This window comes from Colletotrichum gloeosporioides (genome assembly GCF_011800055.1).
Source record: "Colletotrichum gloeosporioides strain Lc1 chromosome Unknown consensus_82, whole genome shotgun sequence".
Taxonomy (NCBI): domain Eukaryota; kingdom Fungi; phylum Ascomycota; class Sordariomycetes; order Glomerellales; family Glomerellaceae; genus Colletotrichum; species Colletotrichum gloeosporioides.
In genome coordinates this window covers 216,453-240,172 of record NW_025544727.1, presented here as the reverse complement: position 1 = coordinate 240,172, position 23,720 = coordinate 216,453, and the positions used below count along the sequence as shown (strand labels likewise).

The following is a 23,720-nucleotide window of genomic DNA, read 5'->3' as shown; positions in this document are numbered from 1 at the left end:
CCGCCAGCGAACTGGTGAATCATCGCAACCTCTCCAGGAGTTACGCGTTTGTTACCTCCACCCTTTGGTGCTCGCGTAAATAAAATGTTATAAGCTTATATCGTAGCATAACATTGAAGATCACGAGTGTTCTGGATGGGTAGGGTGAACCGCCCGCACCCCGGCATTTTATCTCCGAGGTACCGATCCGAGGTGCCGAGTGGGTCCTCGATCACCGGCGCCGCACCCGAGTCAGATGACACGAGGAGCCGGCATAGGCCCCGCCGAATAGACATGCAAGGGGCGGATACAGCCGCCGGCGACTTCTCGAAAGCTTGAGCTCACACGGGCATCCAGTCAACTCAGCATTCAGGCTCCTAACAATCGAGGAAATACGCGCCCGTTCACAAAAATGCCAAACCGGCTCACCGGTGTTGTGGGGGCCGCTTGTGAAGTATGAGCTTATTGACGGGCCACGGCTTTCGCTAGCCAGGAACCAGCTGCATGAGTGTGTCTGAATCTTATTTTCGGTGCACACGCAGACCAGTCCCGTTCGTGGATATCCTAGAATCATCGTGATGTTCCTGGTTTGCTACCAGGATTGAGTGAATGATGGAGATTGAACATCGGGTCTGGCCGGCTATAATGGAGAAATGCTCAGTTGCATCGGCACGTCTAGAGATGTCACCGGCAATCCGTGCCGAATTGAATTCCGGATCATCCCAGGGCACCGACAGATGCGTAAGTGCTAAGGCTACGATAACACTAAAAAACAAACTAAAGACCAAAAACATACAACACCGGGCATTCGCCGGTCGTCACCGACCCGACTACTACTCCAGCCCTCATTGGCTTGTCTATGGGAGAGCGGACGGGATCCCGAGTTTTCCAATGGGTATGGTCGTATGTGACCGACACACAAGCACAAGCCAACTATGGAGGCTTGGGCGGCGAGGAGAAACAGCACACCATCGCGACAGCACTCGTTTCACGTGTGTAAACAGCCACCTCACACGAACACAGCCACATTTGACGTACTATGTAGAACGCAGTGAAGGAAGTTCAACAAAGCATCTTGAGAAAGTACGCAGATGGTGGGAGGGTGGTCACTTCGCATCAATGGCTTTGACGCCACCTGTGTTTCGGCCGTCGTGTTTCTGCCAATTCCAGTAAAGATCCCAGGCAAGAAGCTGAACGATGCTGTTGGCGACATGGCAAGATATTGAATAATCCGAGAAAGTTGCATTTCCGAAGTTGTGTGTGGGGCGTGATGTCACGCTCGCGTAATATCTTTCGTCTTTGGCGTACTCTACCATCCCATACTTCGACAATCATCCCCTCTAGAGGACCGAGAGCATCTAGCAAGAACCATCAGTAGAACCCGTTGCGAGAGGAACAGGAGGAAAGACACAGAAGGGGTGCAAAAGAAAAGCTAGTCGGGGACGAAAGATTGTGGCGACTTCGACCAACTCCAAGCTTGGGCAATCATGGCAAACCTTCCGTGCCGTGAGCTGAAAGAAGAGCTGATAATCACGCACCACACACGCCCGTAGGTGTCATTGGCTTGAAAGAACTCAGGTCCATGGGCACTTAGAATCCATGCTGTCATGTCCGCACGTTCTGAGTTGCCCAGAGGCCGCCCACGGAGCTGCTTTGGTCGAAGTCAAGCCATCTGGAAAGCGGGATGAGGCGCCGTACTTCAACGGCTTTCGGGTCGTTGGTCGGATAGAGATATCGGATGTCTCGAAAGATACGAGATGCAGAGTTTTACTACACCATGGTCAGAAGAAGCAGGCTCATCGGCAGGAGGAAATTACACGTTTGGAAAAGGTTAAGGCTCCTGCCGCGGTCAGATACCCTATGTCTCGATGACAGGTCATCCAAAATGTCGGGCATAGCGAACGCGAGCTTAATGGCACGACAGTTTAGATGTATCTCCGCGGCTGTGCGATGGTGCGTCTCCGCGGGAACATCGGCATGTTTTCGTTGAAGAAGTGATGGATTTCATCTAGGTTTCTTCAGTGAACCGTGTTTTGTGCTTTGGCTAGAAACGTTGAATATTCGATGAAGGAAAAGTGTTGCTGAATGGGGTCTGAGCAGAAATCAACGCACAGAGAAGTTGGTCGACGACCTGCATACAGAGAGACTCGAAATATTCGGCAGCCTCTTCCGTGTCGGTGGCCTTCTCGAACGATAATTATCCGGGGCACTAGCGATTCATTCTAGCGTGAAATTCGCGGATTCTGGTCCGGCGGACTGAAACCATTCACGCCTGCATCTGGCGAATCGGAACTCATCATGACTCTCAGCTAGCACTGAGCACTTGCAGCCTCTGTGCACACGGCACAAATTCCATAGAAGATTTGTCGGCTCGGGATGTGCGTTCCGCTGTTCCTGGAATTACGAAATGACGTCAAATTGGGGTGTCCGGCAGTAGCAATGTCGCCAATGTCATTGGTGTATCACAACATCAGATGAGACCAGGCACCATCTCCTCTGCTATCAGATCTCGCGTCCGTGTGACCCCTTTCCGCTTTCGCTCTCCTGGCCTTTTGTTTCGCGGTCAAATCTTTCGACCTTTCTTCATGCCAAGAGATGGTCCCATGAACACAGCCTCGCATTGAGGTGGCGAGTCATTTCATGGACCATCATCTGATGGTGGATGGTCACATCCAACACCAACCGTAACATCATCATCGCATGGTATTGGCATCGCGATGCATTGATTGACCCAGCCTTCAGTCCGATTACCAACAATTCTATCATCCATTGTGAAATGCAGCCTGTCATGTTGTTTTCTTCATGCGGTGCGCGAAAGACAGTCTTGGCACACGAAATCACAGCGTCAAATTTCGAATGATGGCAAACATGTTCTTGGAAGAGTCATTGAGATCCGAACTGGTAGTGTAGGCCCGCGGAAAGGCATAAGAATTTGGTCAGTGGAAAACGATTCATCATTGACTATGATGTGATTATCAAAAGCTGAATGAGGCTCTTTACTCGGCTGCATGTGGGTGGACTCCGCCACCCCCGCGATCTATCACGAAGAGGGGATATGTTGCGCTCCCCAGTCTAGCCCCTCCGTTACTAGACCTTCGACCTCACCGAGGCTCATGCTGCACTTTCGCTACCCTACTTCCCTGGTTGCCCCATCCGGCGATTCCCCACGCGACATCCACAGCGGCAAATCTCTCGGGCACTAAGATCTTAGACAGAAACAAGTGCGCGGAAGCCGCGCTCCACAGGATGTTGACATGCTGATTATCAAGCAGTTTGGTGCTCAACATCTAGCCCACATCGCCAAGAAAACGGGATGTGGGCTCATTGGTGTTTTGCCTGAAGGGACTGGTGGCTGTCACAATGTGACAAGTTTACTTGGCATATCTTGAATGTGCAGCATTGTGCGGGGGTTGTTCTCCAACCTGCTCCCCTGCAAGTTTCTTGGAGAAAGCGTCGCAGGATCGCAAGACGTGTTGAAGCAAGTGCCGCCAGTACGCGGTCTTGACGAAGCAGCGGGCCTCAACGTCAGCGCCGCGTCCTTCTTGTTTGGGTGATGAACACTTCCTCGACAGAAACAGAATCAAGTAGATATGTCGTTGGTCGATCCTTTTGACAGGCCAGCAATGCAACGCTAGAGACGCCGCCATTCTAGTGTCGAAAATTCCCGAGGCTTGGCGCTGTCTGTCAAGAGAAGACCCTGTCCGAGCACTCTCATTTGCCTAGGGCTATCCTTGCCGCCTTTCCGGCTCACCTTGCAGCATCGACATGCTGGGCAAGATTTCGCGAGTTGTTTCCGTGGGGTCTCAAGTTCTGACAACGTGCGAGACGTTGAGAATCCCTGGCCGCCTCGTGGTTATGTTCCACTCGAGCCGAGTTTAGCAACTTCTCGGCAGCGGGGAAGCGGGTAGACTTTCTACTGGTCAATATGCGTCTCCAAGATGCGAGGCGGCAGTATGGGCATTCTGGCCTTTGGTGGTTCTTCAACCCTGGCGTGCTGCATCATTCGTCCGACCTGCGGTGTCTTGGGCCTCATCGGTGTTCTGCCTGTGTCGCAGCCGAACCTTTCAACGAGCTTTCACCCAATATCCTCGCTGCTTTGGTCGGTCAACCTCAGAGACCCTCCCACTCGTGCCAACCTCTCGGTGATGTCTCAGAAGCAAGCTGGCGGTGTGCTCTCCAAACATCAATAACTTGGTTCGGATTGTTTTGGAAAAGGGGCTCGACCTGTATAGCTTAACTGCGCCTCAATAGCCAAGATGTAGCCAAGATGAATTATGGAGATCATCTCGAGGAACGAAGCTATGCCGCGCGCGGGAAGCGGATGGCCACTTCGATACCCATGTGCATCCCGTCTTGGCCCTTGAAGAGATCTCGGCGCTAATGCAAGGGCCCAGAGCCGCAAGACCATCAAAGGCCATGGACACCATGGAAACCATTCGGTGAGGCTTCAAAATCCGTAGCAACTTGCGATGACTGGATCAACTTCCTATTGGTAGAATCAAGCAAGGCGGGCAGGCGGAGCATACAGAGTCCCGAAGCCGGGGAGTCCCCTCGTAGAGCCCGAAACGCGGAGACGTTTCGCGGCCGGCCAAAGCGCCACTTCCCGTCCAATTCCCCAGCAACCCTCATCTTTACGAGCAAGGTCAAGGCCACACTTAGCGAAGGCGAGGTCAACACCGAAACAAATTTCAAGATTCGCGAGATCTATGCCATTGATCGTATCCTGGGGTTCTGTAGAGAAACCGAGGCGAGGCGTGCAGAGGATTATTCCAGAAAGCGGGATGTGACAGCAACACATTTTGCCAAGTCCTGCTGAGAGTCCAATGCTACGATTACTGTCGTTACTTTCCTCTGCAAATATGGGTCTGCCAGTCACACCGGTTCAGTATCAACTTACATCAGCTTCGTAGATCCAAATGCCCTAGCGTGTAGCTGTGGTGGGGGTTTCGAACTCGATGGCAAGATTGAGCAGCAATGATGTCGAGTGGTGCTGGACCTCCACTCTGCTTTGTCGGCCGAGAGGGTGGCCTGAGACGGGACGGGCGGCGACCTGCGACTTGCTGTCGGTCTGCTTTCCCGATGGAGCTGTTATCGTCCCATGGTTGCTTCGAACTTTGGCCACTCCGCGCAGGTTATAGGGTTTACCCGGCAACAGGTGAGCTGTCCACAAATCCTCCAAACTCTGTGGTCGGGGAAAACGGACTGTATTCGTGGCAAGCGGCGAAGAGGCACGGGAAATCGCAATTACATTGCGCACTCATGTAATCACCATCGTGATTGAAGCCAAGGTTGCTTAAGCAAAACTAAGAAGAAGCCAAGAACGAGTCTAGTCGTTTTCGTGAATAGCAGTCTGACGTGCATTAGAGCTTGATACCGCCCAAGCTGATCGAGATGGTGATATTGGCTGAGTTTTGGCCAACTGGCGCGGACAGGCGCTGTTCGCGCACCTAGACCTCTCGGCATAACTCAAAGGGTCAACCATCGGATGGTGTCAATGTACCCCGCGGAGTAAAATGCTATGGATAATAGTGGGCGGTACATCCGGCCCGGCCCCGTCAACTCGCCTCCTCTGCATGGAATGGATCAGTTGAATCATGCGGACCACCCGGGAGAGATGAAAGAATTACAGGGAAAGACGCGTGAATAAGCGGGCGGCGCTTCGCTCAACTGTCGTCGCGAGGCGCGAGATGCGGAAAATATCACAGGGAAGGAAGTCCCCAGTTGAGCGAAACAAGATGAGATATTGTGGCATATTGTCGTCGAGGATGTGAATGAAGGGGATGGATTGTCTGGCTAGAAAATGATCGGCGCATCAAACAACAGACATTCGACGACGGCAACCGGGATTTGGGATGGTGTTGTCTGTCCTTCTGACCCTCTCGACAGACATCCAACAAGTTCGGGGCGTGTTGTTTGCTTCATGAGCAAGGAAACGGCCTGAATTGAAACGACGTGTAGTACAGCTGGCGGACAGAGCGTCTTTGGTGTGCCGTGTGGCCGACGGCATCCGACGGGAGGTGTTTAAGCTCCCAAGGTGTACAACTTGGGGCCTGAGAGTTTTCCCACACCCACGGCGTCCGTGAACGCAGGCGCATCAGACACCCAGCCCAACCCAGTCTACACACCCATTCCTCGCTTTCTCGTTTGGATCTGCTCAGACGCAAATGCTTCAACTCATAAAAGAGAACGGCCGCCTCGCCCATGTTTGCGTTTGGCTTATGCCTGGGTCGTAGTTGAAGCGCAGGCGAACGCCAAGACAAAAGAAAGAAGTAAGCTGGTCTTGACAATTCCTTCTTTTGGACTGCCTCAACAACACAACCACACATCATGACACTCGCATATTTACGACAACACAACTTCAAGGTGACCCGTCACATCACCTCCAACCTACTATGGGTCACCTTGGTGTTTGGAATGAGCGTCTTCACCTTCGGGTATGAGGGTTCAACGCTCAATACAATCCAGGCCATGACGCGTGAGTATTGACAGGCCAGGAAAGGTTTGACGTTTCTGATGAGACTGGTGCAGCATTCGAAAAGAGGTTCGGTGACTACCTCCCGGAAAAGAAGGCATTCGGATTCACATCAAACAAGCTGGCGTACATGAACTCATTTCCATTGATCGTCTACGCGGTCGGCGTCATTGTTGGAGCTCAGATCGGCGAGCGCTGGGGCCGAAGGCTGGTATTCATTCTTACCAACATCGTTTGCATGGCGGGTACGATCATCGTTTACACGGCGAAGACTTACGACCAACTCCTTGCGGGTCGAATGATCGTCAACTTCCACGTCGGTATGGAGGCCTTCCTCATCCCGATGTTCCAAGCCGAAATCGCGCCTGCGGCTGTAAGAGGGTCATTGACAGCCATTTATGGCGTCAATGGCGTCTTCGCAGCTTTCATTGCATCCATCGTCACGAACTTTACCAGTCACATCAAGAACGACCTGTGCTGGAAGATTCCCGTCGGTATCGGCTTTACGTTTCCGGCCTTCTCCTTGTTCTTCTGGATTTTGATTCCCGAGTCACCTAGATGGCTTCTTCGCAAGGGAGAGTACCAGAAGGCGGTAGAGAATCTCGATTACTTGTTCGGCGCCATGCCAGGTTATGATGCGGAGAAGGAGGCGAGGCTTCTGCAGGAGGCCCTGAACACCAGCGAGACCCAGGGCAGGTGGAAGGATTTGGTCAAGGGCACAAATTTGGTGAGTCTAATACCCCTCTTGGATGATGATCAAAGACTAACACTACCTTAGCGCCGCACTGTCAACGGACTGACTGCCGCTGCATTGGCGTCACTCTCTGGCGCATCCTTCTCCAACCTCTACGGAACCATTTTCTTGAAGAGCTTGAAGATCGTGGACCCCTTTATGATGACCATGGTTAAGAGAGCTTTGCTTCTTGCCACCGCCATCACGTTCATGTTCATCATCGATCGTGTTGGCCGCCGTCGTCTCTTCCTCCAAATGGGCTTCATTCAGACGGCGGTTCTCATGGTCATGGGTGGCTTGGGAACGATAGCTCATCCAACTCTTGACATCAACAAGGGCATTGTGGCGCTCACCGTCATGTTCCCTATCTTCCATTTCGTATCATTTGGTGGCCCGTAAGTCGACCCGCTCCGCTTTTGGGTTCGCTTATATGAAGGTGCTCTCAACTAACATTTCAATCCAGACTGCAATTAACCAAGACGGAGATTCCACACATCACACTCCGAGACAAGTCCGTCATGCTCTTCTGGCTGACGGCGAACCTTTGCAACTTCATCGCATCATTTACTCTGCCATACCTCCTTCAGGAGCCGGCAAACCTTGGCTCTCGTGTTGGTCTCATCTACGGATCAATATCTGCCATGGGCCTGGTATGGGGATTCTTCTGCATGCCAGAGATGGCTAAGAAGTCCTTGGAGGAGATTGATGAAATGTTTGCTGCTGGTGTTCCAGCATGGAAGTCAAGACGTGAGTAAACCCCTACACCCCAACATCGTTTGTGAAAGCACACTGACACAAATTTCAGACTGGAGAGGAGAGCAAGCTGCGAAGATTACCGATATTGAGAACCATGGTGTCTCAAGTGACACCGAAAGTGAGAGGAGTGTTGAGAAACCAGACCTGGAGCCTATTGTGGAGGAGAAGCCTGTGAAGGCATGAGTTGTGTAGGAATAGGTGGCTTTTTCTTTTCGCATGATGATCATGAGGCCCTGAATAGGTATGACAGATAATAGTAATACTTGAACGGTAATGTAACCACAAAAAAAGCGTCATTTGAATATGCGCCCCGTCGTTCCAATGCGATGCACTTCAGCCACAGTGTGTCAAGCCTCTTCCGCGACTGCTCGGATGACATTGTTCCGGGCATGGCGCCGACATTATGGTAAAGCAGTAAGCTTCACTTTCGCTGCTGTGACCGGCTTATGTTCAACTCCGTTCGATGCATCCCATGAATCTCGGGACGTCATTAAAGTGCAGACTACCGTGGCAGATCTCCAGTCCTGCTGGGGTAATCCTCATACCTGAGAGGTCTCCGTCCAGTAAGAATCCGCCCCATTTCCGAGAGACCCCTCGTTGACTCGTGGGATCTAAGCGTAATTCTCTATCAACAGCGTTGATTGGTGATCGACGCCAGGGGCGGCACTGCCCACGAGACTGTTCTGCGGAACCTCTTCCCTCAAAGCTGCATCCTCAAGTCTTTCTTTGAACTTTGCAGTCCACATCGTGCTAGCCGCAGGCAAAATTCCTTCTTTGCTGCTTCCAGCTGCGCTTCCCGCTACACATCCCCTCCCCTGAAAACGAGGCTAAAATTAAGGGAGAGATTCGTTCCGTTTTCACGAAACAGCGTCTAATCATGATTTTGTTTCTAGCCCACGGATCAGACGGAAGGTGGTGTGCTCAGACGAAACAATCCTATGAAATGTTTTGCCGAGCGAAGCCGGCTGCGCTGGCTGTTCATCTCCCATGCGCGCGCGGACTGTGGCCAGTCGCTATCCTCAAATGCTAAGGTTTAGCTGCAGCGGCTCCCGCGATACTGCTCTGGGGCTGCATATTCCACGCATCGAGAGCGCGGTAGCCCACGTTAGCTTTCGGCACGCACCGAGCTATCTAGAAACAAGAGCAGGAAGTAAACGGGGTGCAGCGGCAATGTCCAGCGGTGTTGCTTGTCATTTTGCCCCAGACAGGAGTCGATTGCCAGAATACACTAACCAAATGAGATGCTGAGTAGGAAAAACAGGCTCTAGAACCGTCAGGTCCATAAATCAAGCTCTGCTGAATAGATCGGCCAAAAGTGCCTTACACGCGGACCACTCCATCGTTGGGCACTTGGAGCCCGGGCTTTTCATACCTTCACCAAGGTCAAATACCGCATGTCTGCCACCTCTAGACATCTTAGGGTGCAACTTAGGGTGCAATCAGGTTTAACGTTGCGAACTAACTTCTCTGTGCTCTCCCTTCTTTGACAATTTTCAATTCAAGTCCCTCCTTCACTGTGAGTGTGGCGCCAACATGATGGGCGTGTCTCTCCAATCGTTGGCCGTCCTCGGTCTCGCTGGCTTGGCTGCGGCAGTGGCTGTTCCTAAGACTAGGAACTATGCCGTCGACAGGTCCTACAGTGAGATGTCCGACCTTGGCACCAACTACAAAGTCTTTGAGCATGCGGCGACGAACTCCAGGACGAGGTTCGTCACCGATTCGAAAATTTGCGAGACCACCCCGAATGTGAAGCAGTACTCTGGATACTTCGACGTTGGTACGTCATATCTCGGACCGCTCGGGTCCCATCCACCTGACTCGGCACTAACAAACCTCAAGGCACTGACCAAAACATGTTCTTTTGGTTTTTTGAGGCACGCGACAAGCCAAAGGAAGCGCCTGTTGCCCTTTGGCTGAACGGCGGACCTGGGTGCAGCTCCATGCTGGGCCTCTTCCAGGAAAATGGACCTTGCACCTTCAATGGTGGCGGCGACGAGCCCAAGTTGAACCCGAACTCGTGGAACAACTACGCGAACATGGTGAGTTTCTCCGCGGCAGCCGCCCATGCCGTCGCTGTCCCGCCACGGCCCCATAACTCTAATACAACCGCGCTCGTACCCTCTTGGCATATTGATCAATGCTGACAATGTCGCCTCCTCCTAGCTCTACGTGGATCAGCCAATCGGTGCTGGTTTCAGCTACGGCACAAACGATGTTGATTCGACTGTCAAAGCGGCACCGAAGGTCTGGTCCTTGATGCAGTCGTTCTACACCCAGTTTCCGGAGTACAAGAACCGGGATTTCGGATTATTCACGGAGTCGTACGGCGGACACTACGGACCGGAGTTCATTGATCACTTCCAGGCACAGAACGCCAAGATCGACAAAGGTGAAATCAAGGGCGAGAAGATCAAGGTAGTCGCTCTGGGCATAAACAACGGTTGGATCGATGCTCGTGAGTACATGAATTTCACATCCACCATTACGTACTAAGCAAAGACAAGGTAACCAATACCGCGACTACTTGGATTATGCCATCAACAATACTTACAACAAGCTCATTGACCAAGCCAAGTATGATGAGCTCGCCAAGTCTTACGACAAGGACTGTGCGCCCGCCATGGAGAAGTGCATGGGCAAGGAGGGAAACACTGAGGCTTGCGTCGCTGCTGAAAATGCGTGCTTCAACGCCATTGAAGCACCTATTGAAGCCATTAAGCAGTTTAATGTCTACGATGTTCGCGCTAAAGATGACAAGTTCCCGCCCAACACCTACATGAAGTACCTCAACAAACCGGAGGTAATGAAGGCTATCGGCGCCAAGTCACAGTACCAAGAGTGCCCCCAAGCCCCGTACGACAAGTTTACCGCTAGCGGAGATGGCCAGCGCTCTTTTCTCGAGACACTAGGAAACATTGCCAAGACTGACACGCAAGTTCTGGTTTGGGCAGGTGATGCCGGTAAGCATTTGCATGGCCCTCTGTGAAAAGCTTGTAACAAGTTAACTGGGTTTAGACTGGATTTGCAATTACATCGGCAATTATCGGGCAGTCACTCGAATTGGAGGACCGGAATTTGAAAAGGCTGAGATGAAAGATTTCACACTTGATGGCAAGAAGAAGGGAGAGTACAAAGGAGTTAAGAACTTGAGCTGGCTGAGAGTATTTGAGGCCGGTCATGGGCTGATGTCTTATCAGCCTGAGGTGGCTTTGGTTGCGTTCAAGCAGACCATGATGAAGAAGCCAATCTCATCCCCCTAGTTTTGGGTGGTTGAATATGAACACACCGCCTGATTCTCATAAACATCAACTATCGTGGAGGACAAAACCGACAACGACGAAGATATCGCGCTTCAGAGTATCACGTAAACTAGAAATGGACTTCACCTGTTCTTGAGTTACTCACTGGCCGCCGAATAAGCATAGGGATTACCCGAAACTGAGCACTATCTGAGAATAGAAATCCACGTACGACTCCCTAGCGGGGATAACACAAAGCCTCAGGATCACCCCCAGCGCCACATATGTGATTGACGACGTGGAAATGGCGTTACAAACCCGAGAGATAAAGCGGTTGACAGTGATTATAACCATGAAATCATCTAAAGCTAGTTTGTGTTGAGTTATAAAACCCTAGTACTTTGACCCAGCTGAGTGATTTGTGAATCTTCATCGCATCTCCCTTCTCGCCAAAATCAGGAAACTCCAGATACACTGATGATGGAACAGACCTCCCTCGAGTATGGAAATACCAATTTTCTACCCCGGGCACCACACGAATTTGCATCAACACAGGACCTCCGAGTGTTGAGACCATGACTGGTATGATTCCAGAAGCCAGCAATGTCTGTAGCGTAGGCTTGACGTCGATGGAAAATTCGTCAGCGCCGGGATTGTAGTGGAATGGCCCACAATATGGTCCTCCCACTCCCAAGGGAATCTTGAATTCTGATGAAAGTAGGAAAACAAGGATATGCTGAGCGTCTAATCCTGTTATGCTAGAGACTTCACTCACACTTCGACACGTAACCTGACGTAACAGAAGGTCTCGCCACGTCCAATTCGATACCCTGACACTCTTCGCAATCAGAAGAACGAATCCACCAACGATCCAAGAAAACATCGTTAAGTTGAAAGGATCAACACCTGGGATCCTTTCTCCTACCAGAAACCCGCAGAGAAGTCCCCCAATAACAAGGATTGCACTGAGGGACATCATGAAATTGACATATGCGGTACATTTGATGATTATGGATGTTTCTTGGATCGCCCAATCGTCGATGACTTGTTTCAATTGCTCCCTTTCTCTTCGTGCAGCCGTCAATACTGGGCTGATGTTACGGGGAGGTGGCCGACGGTTTGCAGACAGAGATGTCGGACATCGCCGCTCGAGCGTGTTATGACGCATGGTCGCCAGAAGTGAGTCTGACAAAGAGGAAAATTCCTTTTCGGCTTCATCATGCGGCTGAAGGTTTGATTTCAAGCTCGCAAAAGCAGAAACCATTTTGTTTGTAGCAGGAAAGCTTGCTTTCCCAAATGCGGAAAGAGCGCTGATGGTTCGAAGGCTCGTTTCAAACCCGCACCCAATTGCTGGGCAAGACATAGAAATCGGGGCAGAGATGAGTACCAAGTCAATCATAGTGACAAGATGCCATGTTCCTTGTGATAATTGAAAACTGTCTTCCAGAAGTTCAACACTCTCAAATGTCAGAGATATTCTCAAGGTATTGTTTCCTGTCGCAGAGTTTGTCGAGTGGTAGCCCTCTGAACTTGTTGTCGAGAGATGGGTCGTTGCTAGCTCGTTTGTGAGTTTCAGGGCAGATGAAGAGAACTCAACCGGAAGTGCTGAAGGAGAGCCTGAGATTGATTGCCCTCTGCCTTGATGAAATATCGTGCGGGTGCCTGGGATGCCAGCTAGATAGACAAGTGTACACATATCCAGATGATCGCTACGAAGTTCCCAAGGCCTTCTTGCACCAAGGTCCTTCAGGATGAATGTCGCAGAGTCTACTAGCCACGATGTGACCACGTCAAACTCTGTGCAATAGCGATGAATTGTTGGGCTTCTATCGGTCAAATTACCACCATTGTCATTGCTGTCTTCGGATTCTGAATCTGGTCCGAATTTGAGTCGAATATTTTGCTTGAGACTTTTAGAAATATTCTCAACGATGTTGGGGACAAGGAATTTAAGCTTCGTGGACAGCTTGGCGAGGCATGCAAGAACTACCACATGCCAATACTGACTGTCATTTCCGAGAATAGCTAAGCGAGCTATAGTCGCCGTAATTTGATCCACTATACAATGGTAGTCCTCGATCTCTGGATCTTCGACTTCTTTGGCTCGAGCAGAATACGTGAGACCCCGGGAACTCTGTTCCTCATCGGCATCGTTGTTTCCCGCATAGGTCCAGAGATGTGTCTCCTCGTATTGTCCAGGTAGCTCGTTGTCAACTGTCGATACCTTTTGAAGCTCTCGATAGCTGTTGGTGCCTTTGGATCTCTCGAATTGTGACACTGAGTCTGTCAGAAGTTGCTGGTCATCCGCGACACACACATGAAGACAGTGGAGCAGTTGATCCGCTATTCCTTGGAGACGATCAATCTGCATGCTGTCAATAGGCGATTGGAGCAGCATCTGGTGTCCCTCAGATCTAAGCTTGGGAGCTAATGTGTGGCTGGGTACACCTCCAGTCTCCCGCAACAACCTGCGTATTTCAAGGTCCCAAAGCCTCCGCTGCCGCTTAGTAGTGGCTCCGTATCTCGTCAGATCACCGAACAATGGCAGGCCATTGGCGTCCGAGATTCGAAAAGGCGGCCAATTCTCAAGATCTGTCATGTCAAGTGTCTGGGGACTTGAAACAGCGCCTTTTGGGCAGCAGAATCGCATTACCCTATCAGCAGAAATCGCTGCTCGAGGCATCATTGCTCTGAAGCTAGAGCCAGCTTCTGCGTCTGTATTTGAATTGGTTTCAGGATAAGCTCGAAGTTTCGGCCGGGGCATGGTGCGCTTTTTGGGCGGATTTGAGCAGCGCAGATGTTAATGTGAAGATTTGAGTGTTGCAGGTTGGGTCTGAAGTGGGAAGGATGAAAAACAAGATCGTAGGTGGTCCAGCAGCCCAGGGCCCCAGGAAAGTAACAAAGAAGTCAAAATGGGGGTTTGAACGCTCTTCTACCCCCTATTACCTCTGAATATCGATTTTCAGCGCGTGACTTCGTGTCACAACTTCATTGGTCACTCTGCATGCGAGTGTGCTTACTTTGCATTGCACTATCACCCAGCCACTGTATCACCCAGCCACTGCACATTGGCGACGTGCCCGCTGTTCATGACTCATTCTCGACCAAAGTTAAGTCTCAATACAGCCTGAATATGGCGCGTATCATTGATTGATAAGTAAGGGCTCGGCACTTCGCGGTCCGTCTGTGACCCATCGAGGCAAGGCCATTTCTCTACTTGCAGCATGGCATCTTCGGAGCACTTCAAAGCATTCAGAGTTGTGCAGACTCCTCGGACAAGGACTCAAAAACAACGACGCGATGAGGTTGACACACTCCAGCAATCACAGGGAACGCTGCAAGAAGATGGCAACCTTTCGGACGACCTGTCTGAGACTTCTCTCGCAGAGTCAACCAAGATGACGGGTAATGGCGTGCAGTGCCGACCTCCCGATGGACCGATTGAAATCCTAGGAAGGGAAACGGCAAGCATTATTCGGGAGTTACTTCGAAAAGCCGACATTCTTTCCACCGAACAGCCCCAGGGAGCAGTCATGTCTGCGTCACTTGAGATCGAACATCCTTACAACCCACTACTGCTCATCCTCTCCAAGCTTGTATCCATTGCACGGCAAGATAATACGGCCATTGGTCTGAGAAATGATATTCAGACATTACTGGAAATCATGCTGCCCCCACATTGGGATTCCGATCTGAATTCAAGCACACTGGGAAGCGCTAGAATCACGAATCAGAAAGATATTATTGAACGCGGAAAAGTACGATTCAGCGAACTCAAAAGATTGTTCTTACCCGGCGAGCTGGTTTACACAAGAATCGATGATAAAATCAACATGGAACCTTACGAGCAATGCTGGATAGTCAAGTCCTGCAAGAATGTGACAATGCAAAAACGAAGGAAGATCTCACTAGAGGGAATTGAGTGGGCATGGCAGCCTATAAGTCTGAGCATTGTGCTCCAAGACTTTGAAGCTCTTTCAATCACCGAGTACGTTGGAGAGAAAGATATATCCTTGAGCGATCTGGGAATTGTGCCGCTGAAAACCCTGACCGAGAACAAAAGGATTGCACTCCGGCAGAGATTAATGACGAGAGGCAAAAGCTACATTGAGCTCTGTCGAAGTGAGGGAATGGTCTGGGATTATGAAGGACCTGCTACGAGATTTGCTGAATCCAGGTGGCCTTCTATAGCAGTCTTCCCCCGTCTAAGCAGGGCTGAGCTTGCGACTTTGGATGAGCGTAAAAGAACAAATTCGCGCGTAAGAACCACCTTTGACCATGGTACCGACCCGACCGAGAACATACTGATGGAAGCCTGCAGATTCATACAAAAGTCGCGCTCGTGCCTGAAATAATGTCCCATGAATATCGACGCGTCAACGACCGAGCTAATGCCGCGGATGTGCTGATTACATCGGAATGTCTCGCTGAAGAAACATACTTGATACTTTCGGGTGTTGTTCTGGGCCGGAAGGTTCCGGACTGCGAACATATCTGGATACACATCGATAAACTCCAGCCCATTGCATGGAACACAGAGAGTTTCGGAGACACAGTTATCGGGGTTCCAGAAAAGCATCAAACCACAATCAGAAATGCGTTGCTTTTCAAAAGTACCGCACGGGAACTGGCTTCCACATCATCGGGAGGGTTGATAACGTTGATCAGAGCACAGAAATTTGACTTCATCAAACAAGCTATTGGTAGGTCCTTGTTTCCTTGAGGTCTTTTGGTATCGAAGTTTGACAGGCCAGCTAGAAGTAATATCTGAACAAGAAAAGCGCACCTATTTCAATGTAGACTTGTTCGACTACTTGTCTCCAACATCTGAGACTATGGAAGAATTGACAATATTCTTCCAACAAGCTGTAATCACGGGCTCGATACTCTGCTTTCACAACGTAGCATACCTCCTACAGAAACGATCGTTCAAGGACCCTAAAATGTGTTATATGATCACAAGTAAGTACTCAGCAATTTGGTGTCGGAAAAGGCTCTGACGTGGCTTTTTCAATCAAATAGGTTTCTTCAAGATGCTAGCAGCATTTCCTGGTGTCACGTTTCTTTTTGTAGGCTTGAATGACGAGATAGACATTATTTTCGGAAGGCTAAAGCCACAGGAAATTTGCGTTGTCGACGAATGAAAGCTCACGGAATAGTTGCCGCGGGTCTACGATATGCGCAATGAGGACTTTCACCGTAGGCGGATTAGGAGAAATCCTTAGGCAATATAAGTAGCGATCACTCAAACTCACACTCAATATAATATTATGTGATGTAACAACGTATCTGTCACTGAGGTGCACACATACTTGTCTCACTAGAAATGCATGAAACACCTATCACCACCGACAACAACTGAGCAGACGAACACGTTGGCAACTTCAGAGTGCTCGTATGTGAGCTTCATGGTGTACCGCCACTGGCATGAAGTTCACATGAATGTGGTCCGTTTACTTAGACAGACGACATTGTGAAGCGACGGCCTGCCCTTCACCTATCAACTAACAAAAAGAGCAACATAACATTGAGACTTTCTTATCCTTTCTTTTTCATCATGCAACTGGTTTAGCGCTAAAATGCCAGTAAACACTCATCCATTCATTTGAGGTTGTTGTTGCCGCGATGCCCAAACGGAAAAGCAACCCAGCATACCTCGCGCCCGGCTCATTCTACGACCCCCGCTCAGCCGAGAGCAAATCGCGCCATATTCGGACGGCAGCTGATCTTACCAGCGCCTCCAACAAACCCCGAGGAGGCGTGCTTGGCGGGAAAATTACCGACCACGTACCGACGTCGCCAAGTCGCCTACGCCTGCGGGGTAATCAAAATGGCGGGAAAAGCAGCCTCAGCGTGCCCTCAGGACGGGTTTCTTCCGTTTTATCCGTCGTCGCCATTCGAAGGGGAGTCATTCGCCAAGATACGCTTGCCGTTAGCCAAAGTCTTGTCGTAGATGTCCAAGAATTCCAAGAGCGCGATCTGGGAGGGCTAGTGAATGGTTAGCTTGAGCTTGGGTGTGAGGTTCGAGAGCTTATCTCGACGACGTGTGCTGCTGGATGTGCTGCGCGGAAAAAGGTGTTGATGAAATGTGAGACATGCGCATTGCCAGTATGGATGGAATGCATGACATTTGAAATAGTGTGACTCTCCGATGGAGAAGGTGAAGTACGAGAAGTTCGCTTCTTGAACCGACGACCCTCTCTTTTGCATGGGCAACCGCGCAATCTCCTAAAACCGACCCATCGGCTGACAGGCCGCGAAATGATACCCACAAGCCCTCCATCCTGGCCGTTCCCATCTCTAACCATCTCTTGCCACCGCGCCCAATCGTTCGACGCGCCATCTGCAATGCGACGCTGAACTCGCGCGACGGACATGACGGATACGACCACGGATAAGCTTGGCAAAGGAGGGCGTCCCTTTTCCGTCCGCTAATTGAGATCCTCCTTCGCGGCGGTCCCAGCCTCCCTCGCGTTGCTTGCTGAGACGAACTCGTTTTCCCCGCACCCCGCAAACTGCCAAGTCCGGGGGTGGATTGGATCCATCTGGGGTTTTAGTGGGCGAGCGAGCGAGATGGGCGGTGGTTTGGAGCTTCTCCGCGGTTTTGGGGCCGGTGGGGACGGACGGGTTCTCCGCAGTTTGGACTTTGGGCTTTTGGTTATAAGGTGGTCCCGGCCAGATATAACTTGGGCAGAATTCTGGTTCTGGTCTGTGTGTGCGAACTTGAACACCGAGGCAAGCTTGTTTCGACGTGGCCCGGCAGGCGAGTCAGTTTCTTCCAACTTCAGTCCTTTGAGGTATCGTCATCTTTCTGTGTGCGCCGCGAACACTACCGTCAAAATGGCTATGAACGCTCTGAGGAGCTCGCTTGAGAAGAGCGAGGTCGAGGCTGTACATCACAGACCATCTGGCGAGACGCATCTTGAGAAGGTCCCTGAGGCTATTGAGATTGGACCCTACCGTGTGTTCGGTTTGAGCACTGAGGATGCGGACTTTTACAACAACTACCCCGAGGAGTCGCGGAAGAAGGTCTTCCACAAGGTATGATGAGTCGATGTCTGGTTACCTTGTTCGAATACTGACTTGATACAGGTCGACAAACGACTGATCCCCATGTTGGCTCTGTTGTATCTCATCTGCCACATTGACCGCGCCAACATCGGAAATGCCAAGATCGAGGGCATGGTCGAGGATTTGGGCATGTCTGGCGTGCAGTACAACACCGTTCTATCCATCTGTGAGTATCCCGACACAGTCACGCCTCAACTTAGCTGACCATAGTGCCACAGTCTTCATCCCCTACGTCCTCTTCGAAGTCCCTAGCAACATCATCCTCAAGAAAGTCAAGCGCCCCTCCACATACCTGGGCACCCTCACTCTCTGCTGGGGTATCGTCATGACATGCACTGGTCTCGTTCGTAACTTTGCCGGCTTGATGGTTACCCGCATTCTTCTTGGAATCTTCGAGTAAGATCCTCCGACCCGTTCGCCTCCAGAGCTCATGTACTAACCAATCCCTCTCAGGGCCGGTTTCTTCCCTGGTGCCATCTACCTCTGCTCATACTGGTAAGCCACACCCTCCCCATCACCAACCCCCACCCCCGCTCACACCAGCCCAGGTACATGCCCAGCGACCTCTCCGTCCGCATCTCCTACTTCTACTGCGCCTCCGCCCTCTCGGGCGCCTTCTCCGGCCTCCTCGCCGCCGCCATCGCCGAGATGGACGGCGTCGCCGGCCTCGAAGGCTGGCGCTGGATCTTCATCCTCGAGGGCCTCGCCACCGTCTGCCTCGGCGTCACCTGCTTCTTCCTCCTCATCGACACGCCCACCCTCTCCACGCGCTGGCTCGACCCCGAGGAGATCCGCTACCTCGAGCTCTCCATCTTCATCAAGCAGGGCGGCGGCTCGCGCGACGAGGACTCGGACCGCAAGGTCAACTGGCATGACCTCAGGATGAACCTGACCAACTGGCGCATCTACGTGCAGGCGTACTTCCTGCTGTGCCAGAGCGCGCTGTCGTACGGCATCAAGTTCACGCTGCCGACCATCACCAAGGCGATGGGGTTCGCGAATACGCAGGCGCAGCTGCTGAGCGCGCCGCCGTATGTGGCGGCGGCCATCTCTGCCGTGAGCTTCGCCAAGGTGTCCGATCGGTTCTTCTGGCGCATGCCGTTCCTTGCTATCCCGCTGGCGATCGTGGCGGTGGGGTACTCTATCATTCTGTCACTGAACGGTGCATTGGAGGAGAAGAAGGGCGTGGCGTACTTCTCCGTCGTGCTGGCCGTGATCGGTATCTACCCTATCCAAGCCGCCGCGGCGTCCTGGAATGCGAACAACATCGCCCCGGCGTCTCGACGAGCGATTGGTATCGCGCTGATGAACTGCGTCGGAAACGTCGGCGGCATCGTGGGAAGCTTCATGTATCTCGAGAGCGAGAAGCCAAAGTACCACACCGGCTTCGGGCTGAGTTTGGCGTTTGGCGGCAGTGGACTGATCGTTGCTCTGCTTCTCGAGTGGAGCTACAAGGTCGCCAACGCGAAGAAGGCCAGGATTGCGGATGAGGCAAAGGAGAAGTACACCGAGGCGGAGCTGTTCAAGATGGGAGACAGGTCGCCGCTGTTCAAGTATGTGCTGTGAGCAACAGGAGCGGAAGTTGCTGCGAGCGTTGGAAGGAAGATTGTGATTATTGCTTTTTGTAGCTCTGCTTTTGACACCCATATCTGCTCGTATACCCAATACCATTACGCTTTCCTGGTAAACACCTTGCTTCGCTCAAAACTACAAGTTCGGAACACCCAGTGACTCCACCAACATCCTGACGCAGTACACATCATCTGTCTCTCGCCGATACCAAAACAGCAGCCAAAGTCCCAGCACACCCCATCAAGATCAACGCAACAACCACCGCAGCGATACAGTCAAACTTCCTCCGGCGGTTGCGCGCCTCGACGGCCAGCTCTTGTCTGAAACTCCGAGCATAGAAGCTCCTCTGACTGTCCATAGTTCTTGGACGTTCCTTATCGAATTCGTAAACGGGCAGCGCATTCTCGCGCTCGCGTCTGCAAATTTGGGCGAAGTAGGTGTTGTTAGGAGGCGCCGGGATATTGCATGATGATGGCGGCGCGGTGCTGATTGCGTGGGAATATGGCGGAGGATTGGGAGGGAGCGACGCCGGTCTGGTGCGCTCGATTTCGCGCACGAATTGAGGTTTTGGGGGGAGCATTGCGTCGTTTATGACAGGGGGCTCAGGGTGAACCGGGAGAGTCTCGCTTGGCTCGGTTATGACAGGAGGTTCAGGATGAGCTGGAAGAGTCTCGCTCGTGTCGTTTACGACCGGAGGTTCCGGGTGAACCGGGAGTGTTTCGCTTGTGTTTGTCATGATGAAAGAAGTTTTGGGTATTCAAGGAGATTGGGAGCTTTTTTCTGATAATTATGAGAATTAGCCATGGAAGAATTGAGGTTGGGGTGGCTGGCTTTATTGTACGACCCGTTGTCGAGGCTCGCGGCTGGTGTAGGACGGATTCGGGATGTTGCAGCGTTGAAATGTGGATGCTGTGGTGATGGGACGAAAACGGTCGTACAGCGACGGCTGCGAGCGTTTACGCTCCAACCCCCGCCAATTCTGAACGGATGTCTAGCTATAGATGTTCATAGATGGTCTGATGAGGTCATGCGTCAGATAGACCATTTTCTGATGAAATCTGAAGAACATGCGCGCATCCCGGAGGGTCGGCGCGGTAAGCGGCCAGTCACACGGAGATGTGGGGCCGCAGCCACCGACGCAAGCCGCATTCTTCAACCATGGTCTCGATAAGTTACTGAATAAATTTGGTTTCAGGGCATTCCAACACCTATTGTTAACTTGCAGACAAAAGAAAAGCGCCGTAGACAATGCGGCAAACGAATGAACACGCGCCTAAACGCCGTCCCCGACCTATATGTACATGCATCAAGTTATGCCGTCTCATGCATCGACCTCATCTTCGTCCAAGAACCCTAGGCCGCTGTCATGCTTTCTCCTCTTCCTCCCGGATACTCTCGTTACCAGCTCCCCGGAAAGCAGCCCCTTCTTCACAACAGTCCCGCCCGCAAGCGGCGACTTTGACACACCCGCCGCCGGCTCCATCACCTTCTTCGGCGTCCGGCCTGCCGCCCTCGGCGGCGTACTAGTCGGCGTCGTCGACTCCTCAACCTCATCCGCCAAGAACTCCCTGCTCATGCTCACAACCCTCTCCAGCTCCGCCTTCATCTGGTCAATAACCTTCTTCGCACCAACCCTCTCCTCCGCCATCTTCCCCTCCAGCCCCTTCTTCTCGATCCTCAGATTCTTAATGCTCTCATGCGCAGCCCTCAAACTCTCATTCACCCTCTCCACCTCCTCCCTCAGCTCCGCGACACGCGCATCGCGCACCGCCAGAGCCTGCCCGCTGCGCCGATTCACCGATGCAACCTCCCTCACCCTCCCCTCCTCGCTCTCGTCAAGCCTCCTCCGGAACGCCTTCGTCTGCGCCACCGCATCAGCCAGCTTCCCCTCCAGCTGCGCAATCACATCCTCCTTGCTCCTTAGCACCCGCCGCCCAACCTCGATCTGCGCGTCCTTCGTCGCCATCGCGTCGCGGTTCTCCCCCTCCATCTTGCCAATCACGCCCTCGAGCTCCATCACGTCGCGGATGTACCCGTTCACCGCGCCCTTGAGCCGGTCCACGCTGACGCGCAGCTCCGCGGCGGCGGCGTCCTTCTGCGCCAGCTGCGCCTTGGCGCGCGCGAGGTCCTCGTTGAGGCTGTCCATCGCGGCGACGCGCGCGCCGAGCTGCTGGCGCAGGGAGAGCTCGAGCTGGTGGTACTCGTCGATGGCGGCCTCGTCCTCTTTCCCGCGCTTGGCGAGGTCGCGGAGGCGGGTGAGGAGGAGGTCGAGGACCTCGGCGCCGTGGGAGGAGAGGGGGAGGGTGATTTCGCCCGGGGTGAGGTATTCCAGCTCGAGGCGCGCGGTGCGGAGGGAGGCGGCGAGGGAGGTGATGATTTCGGAGGCGTCGGAGCCCGGGAAGCCGAGGTCGCTTAGGGAACTGTTAAGGTCGAGGAGGGCGGCGGTGCGGTCTGAGACTGTGCGGAGGAGGTGGGTGACTTGCTCTTCGATTGTTTGCAAGGGTTCAGAGTCGCCAGTGGCGGAGGGGGTGAAGGCTGATAGCCGGTCTGAGAGGCGGGTGGTGAGGGAGGTGTAGGATTCGAGCGTGTTTGTGAGTTTTGACATCTCGACGCGAAGGGAGGTGAGTTCCTCTTGGAGGGAGTCCTTTTCTGTGTCGCGGAACGAGGTTTGCACGCCGGCATTGCAATGTGACGGAGGCGCGATGGATCCTCTATGAGATGACGGTGTCATCGGGCCCTCGGCGACCGGACTCGTGAGCGGCGGAGTGAGGAACGAAGACCTCACCCTCGTGGGGGTACCGCACACAAACTCCGCCATTGTCGCGTCTCCAAAGGCAGTCTCTTCAGCCAGCATCCTCTCGCCCACAACGGACTCCGCCTCGATGGTGTCCGTCTCCATGTAATCATCCACATAAGGACCCCTCGCCGCGAGCGTCCAGTCATAGCAGCTCTGCCCTCTCACTCCGGAGCGATTCGACAGCTGCTCCTTCAGCGTCTCGACCTCCCTCTCAAGCCCCCAGATGCGCTCCATGTCAATCACGATGGTCGCGTTCTGCAGCTCGTAGATCTCGGCGTCCTTCTCCTTGAGCTGGGCCTTCAAGCCGTCGATCTCCGCCTTGGTCTCCTGCGCGCGCCGGCGTTTCTCGGCGGTGATGGTGTTCATCTCCTCGCTGAGGCCGTTGCGCCGGATGCGGCGCTGGACGCGGCCGTCGAGGACCTGGCGGAGGGGGAGGAAGTGGACCTCGCCGCTGTGCGGGAGGTCGGATGCAGGTGTGCCGCCGCTGCCGGAGGGTGTGCGGGAGACGGGGGCCGAGTGCCGGCGCGAGGTGCTCGGGGTTGCCTTGTTGAGGGTTGTGCGACGGATCATGGGGGTGAGGCCGGTGGAAGACAGGCGGGATGTCGTCCGTGGTGTCGAGACAGGGCCTGGGTCTGAGAAGCGCACTTTTCTCTTGGATGCTCTGTGTGGTGTTGATACTGGCGATGACACCGAAGCCGAGGCAGCGGAGGGAGCTCCGGCTGCGCTTCGACGCGCGCGCCGCAGCGCAAGTGGAAGCTCATCGCTAGACATCGTGACCACCGTTTCCAACTCAAACGAACGCAATTGACCAGACAAATTTCACAAATGACAGAACGTGGTATGCAAGAAAGATGCAAGTCAGACCGACCAACACCGGGTTTCACGACCTATTAAACGGGCCTGGTGATCTCTCTCCCTTGTCGCTTGCAATGTTGATCGAGCCGTGGTGCTGAGAGTTGTTATCGCTACCATTGTTTACTCATTTCCTATCGCGGCCTAGCGTGCCCCACCAGACCGCAAATCGGCCCCGCCCGCCGCCGCGACCCGCACCCGCGGCAGCCAATCGTTTTCGCTGCTGCCGCGCGCCGCCAAACAACCCCG

The 23,720-nt window shown here is 52.8% G+C and overlaps 4 protein-coding genes across 4 annotated transcripts; 3 read left to right on the top strand and 1 right to left on the bottom strand.

Moving 5' to 3' along the window:
- Positions 1-6,306: 6,306 nt before the first annotated feature.
- Positions 6,307-8,123, top strand: GCG54_00010037 (putative glucose transporter rco-3; the record flags this gene model as incomplete). The annotated part of the gene is made up of 5 exons (XM_045409970.1): positions 6,307-6,454; positions 6,508-7,178; positions 7,230-7,579; positions 7,648-7,931; positions 7,990-8,123. The coding sequence occupies 5 exons, from the start codon at positions 6,307-6,309 to the stop codon at positions 8,121-8,123; spliced, it is 1,587 nt and encodes a 528-aa protein (XP_045259005.1).
- A 1,211-nt stretch (positions 8,124-9,334) lies between these two features.
- Positions 9,335-11,200, top strand: GCG54_00010036 (Carboxypeptidase S1; the record flags this gene model as incomplete). Its single annotated transcript, XM_045409969.1, has 6 exons — positions 9,335-9,373; positions 9,444-9,717; positions 9,780-9,979; positions 10,104-10,395; positions 10,445-10,900; positions 10,956-11,200. The coding sequence occupies 6 exons, from the start codon at positions 9,335-9,337 to the stop codon at positions 11,198-11,200; spliced, it is 1,506 nt and encodes a 501-aa protein (XP_045259004.1).
- Positions 11,201-18,019: 6,819 nt separating this feature from the next.
- GCG54_00010035 (MFS transporter prlL) lies at positions 18,020-19,816 on the top strand (the record flags this gene model as incomplete). The annotated part of the gene is made up of 5 exons (XM_045409968.1): positions 18,020-18,220; positions 18,272-18,416; positions 18,469-18,646; positions 18,704-18,745; positions 18,799-19,816. The coding sequence occupies 5 exons, from the start codon at positions 18,020-18,022 to the stop codon at positions 19,814-19,816; spliced, it is 1,584 nt and encodes a 527-aa protein (XP_045259003.1).
- A 1,327-nt stretch (positions 19,817-21,143) lies between these two features.
- GCG54_00010034 (uncharacterized protein) lies at positions 21,144-23,390 on the bottom strand (the record flags this gene model as incomplete). Its single annotated transcript, XM_045409967.1, has 1 exon — positions 21,144-23,390. One exon carries the CDS (start codon positions 23,388-23,390, stop codon positions 21,144-21,146), a length of 2,247 nt encoding a protein of 748 aa, XP_045259002.1.
- Positions 23,391-23,720: the final 330 nt, after the last annotated feature.